We start from the raw sequence: 2,091 nt of genomic DNA on the forward strand, positions 1-2,091 counted from the left end.
TGTAGCTGGCAGCGCGGCATACGTGCTCTGAGAGCTTCTGTGCCTTCGGTCGCCGCCGACATAGCTTGTTTCCTCTAGATTTGTCTGCGCCACTTGCCCGCTACACTCTTGGCCGTCGTACGCCGCCATCATGGTGAAGCTCGCAAAGGTAAGAAGGTTTGGCGCGCAAGCACGGAGACCTAGGCCTGTGTTCCGAGGGGCGCGCGCGCGGCGCCGCGGGGAGGAGGGCCTGCGCGCAGTCCCAGGCGCGTTCGAGGACGCCATGCTGCAGGGAAGTCTCGCGCGATTAGCAGGGAGGTCTCGCGGCCTTTGGCTATTCAGTGTGGAGGTGAAGAGCTGTGGCAGGTGTGGGAAGTGGTGAAAGCGGCCGAGACAGACTTAGGAGCTGAGTGTGAGGAGGGGGCGCGGGGCCTCGGGGCCTCGGAGGGAGAGGCCAAACTCCTGCGAGCAGCGTGAGCAGGGCCCCGCCTCCTGACGCAAGTGTCCCAGAGCACGGCCCGCCACGTGGGCCGCGCCGCGTGGGTTCCGGACTCTCGGGAGATACCGATGTCCTAGGATGGGAAAGGATGGGATGGGGTCTAGTTAGAGGGTCAGTGTTTTTCGGGACCTTTCCTTTCGGGCCAGGCCAGCGGACACGTGGTGGGCCCCGGAAGGAGGTTTTGCCGCGTGGTTTTGCACCAGACTGTGCACATGGTGGCCTACCGTGTGCCCCCACGTGGCACCGCCGGCTCTAGAAGGGGCGGGGTTGTCTCTCTGGGAAAGGAAAACTGCGGAAGACGAGAGACAGTTTTTTAAAAGGCGACTTATTTTTAAGAAAATGTCTTAAAGATCTTAGCTCTTAATTTGGATTCATACGGGGGCGGTAAAATAAGGTGCCAGAATTTATCGACGGTCTGTGAATAGTTGGCTGGAAAGTAGTCTAGTTGCTGGCCACTGGATGTTATTAATTATGCGTGATGTCTTAACTAAAGCATTAGGGGGAGAGAAATCATTTCAGGTTGTCTTAAGGTAAAACTTGACAGCAGAAATGTGTGGAAAGTTAAGACTCCCTTGTGTGTCAAGAATAGTCTTTATTTTGCTATTTAGTATTAACGAGAAATGGATTCTGAGAAAGATTATGATTGTAAGAATAATGGCAAAGTAAGTATAGCCTGAAATGTTGATGAGAGTGTAATGTGGTTCTTCTGTCCATTTTAGGCAGGTAAAAATCAAGGTGACCCCAAGAAAATGGCTCCTCCCCCGAAGGAGGTAGAAGAAGATAGTGAAGATGAGGAAATGTCAGAAGATGAGGATGATGACAGCAGTGAGGAAGAGGTAATTATATCCATTTAGCAGAGTTGTGTTAAAAGTACAAAATGAAGAGTTAAAACACTATCCATCCATGCATCACAAGCTCTTTATTGGCATGTCAGGATATCACTTGGGTAAGTATTTGAATAAGTTTGAGACACGTAAGGACTGGGATTCTCCTTTTCACATGCCCTTTGCAGGGCTTGATATGTGTTATTACATTTTCCTTTTCCAACATAATGGTAGCCCATATGCTATAGAGGGAAGGATACATTTTATAAGTGGCAGGACTGAATGTTACATTCAGATCTGAGGATAACTACTAGATTACTTTCCCAGCCTCCAATCAAGATTAATTGGTTTCTGTTCCAGTAGATGAGGTCTTTACAATTAAGTTTGTGAAGTAATCTTAGAAAAAGTGCTACGGGGCAGCTCCTGTGGCTCAGAGGAGTAGGCACTGGCCCCATATGCCAGAGGTGTTGAGTTCAAACCTGGCCCTGGCCAAAAAGAAAAAAAAAGAAAAAGTGCTACATACCTCGTTGCTGAGTATCATTCTGCTCAACTTTGAAGTGCTTCACATGGGTGACTGCCTTGCTGCAGCACCTAGTTCACTTTTCAAAGCAATTTTGGAAGTCTTTGACCATTAATTAAGAGTTGTGTGGCACACAGAAAACCTGCAGTAACAATAATGAACACTACTCAGCAAGAGACCACCACACATCAATACAAACACAGCTGTGAGGCACTGATATACCAGGTTGTGAAACCTCACCAAGTTACTTCTTTTCTTTTTTTTTTTTT

At 48.5% G+C, this 2,091-nt stretch overlaps 1 protein-coding gene across 1 annotated transcript in view; it reads left to right on the plus strand.

Moving 5' to 3' along the window:
* The first annotated feature begins 39 nt into the window (after positions 1–39).
* The window catches only part of NCL (nucleolin), a 14,401-nt gene continuing 12,349 nt past the window's right edge, over positions 40–2,091 (plus strand). The window contains 2 exon segments of the mRNA XM_003803929.3: positions 40–148; positions 1,198–1,314. Of these exon segments, the coding sequence (XP_003803977.1) occupies positions 131–148; positions 1,198–1,314 (135 nt within the window). The 5' untranslated portion in view covers positions 40–130.

Source organism: Otolemur garnettii, unplaced genomic scaffold (assembly GCF_000181295.1).
Source record: "Otolemur garnettii isolate 467f Iridium unplaced genomic scaffold, OtoGar3 scaffold00013, whole genome shotgun sequence".
Classification (NCBI taxonomy): domain Eukaryota; kingdom Metazoa; phylum Chordata; class Mammalia; order Primates; family Galagidae; genus Otolemur; species Otolemur garnettii.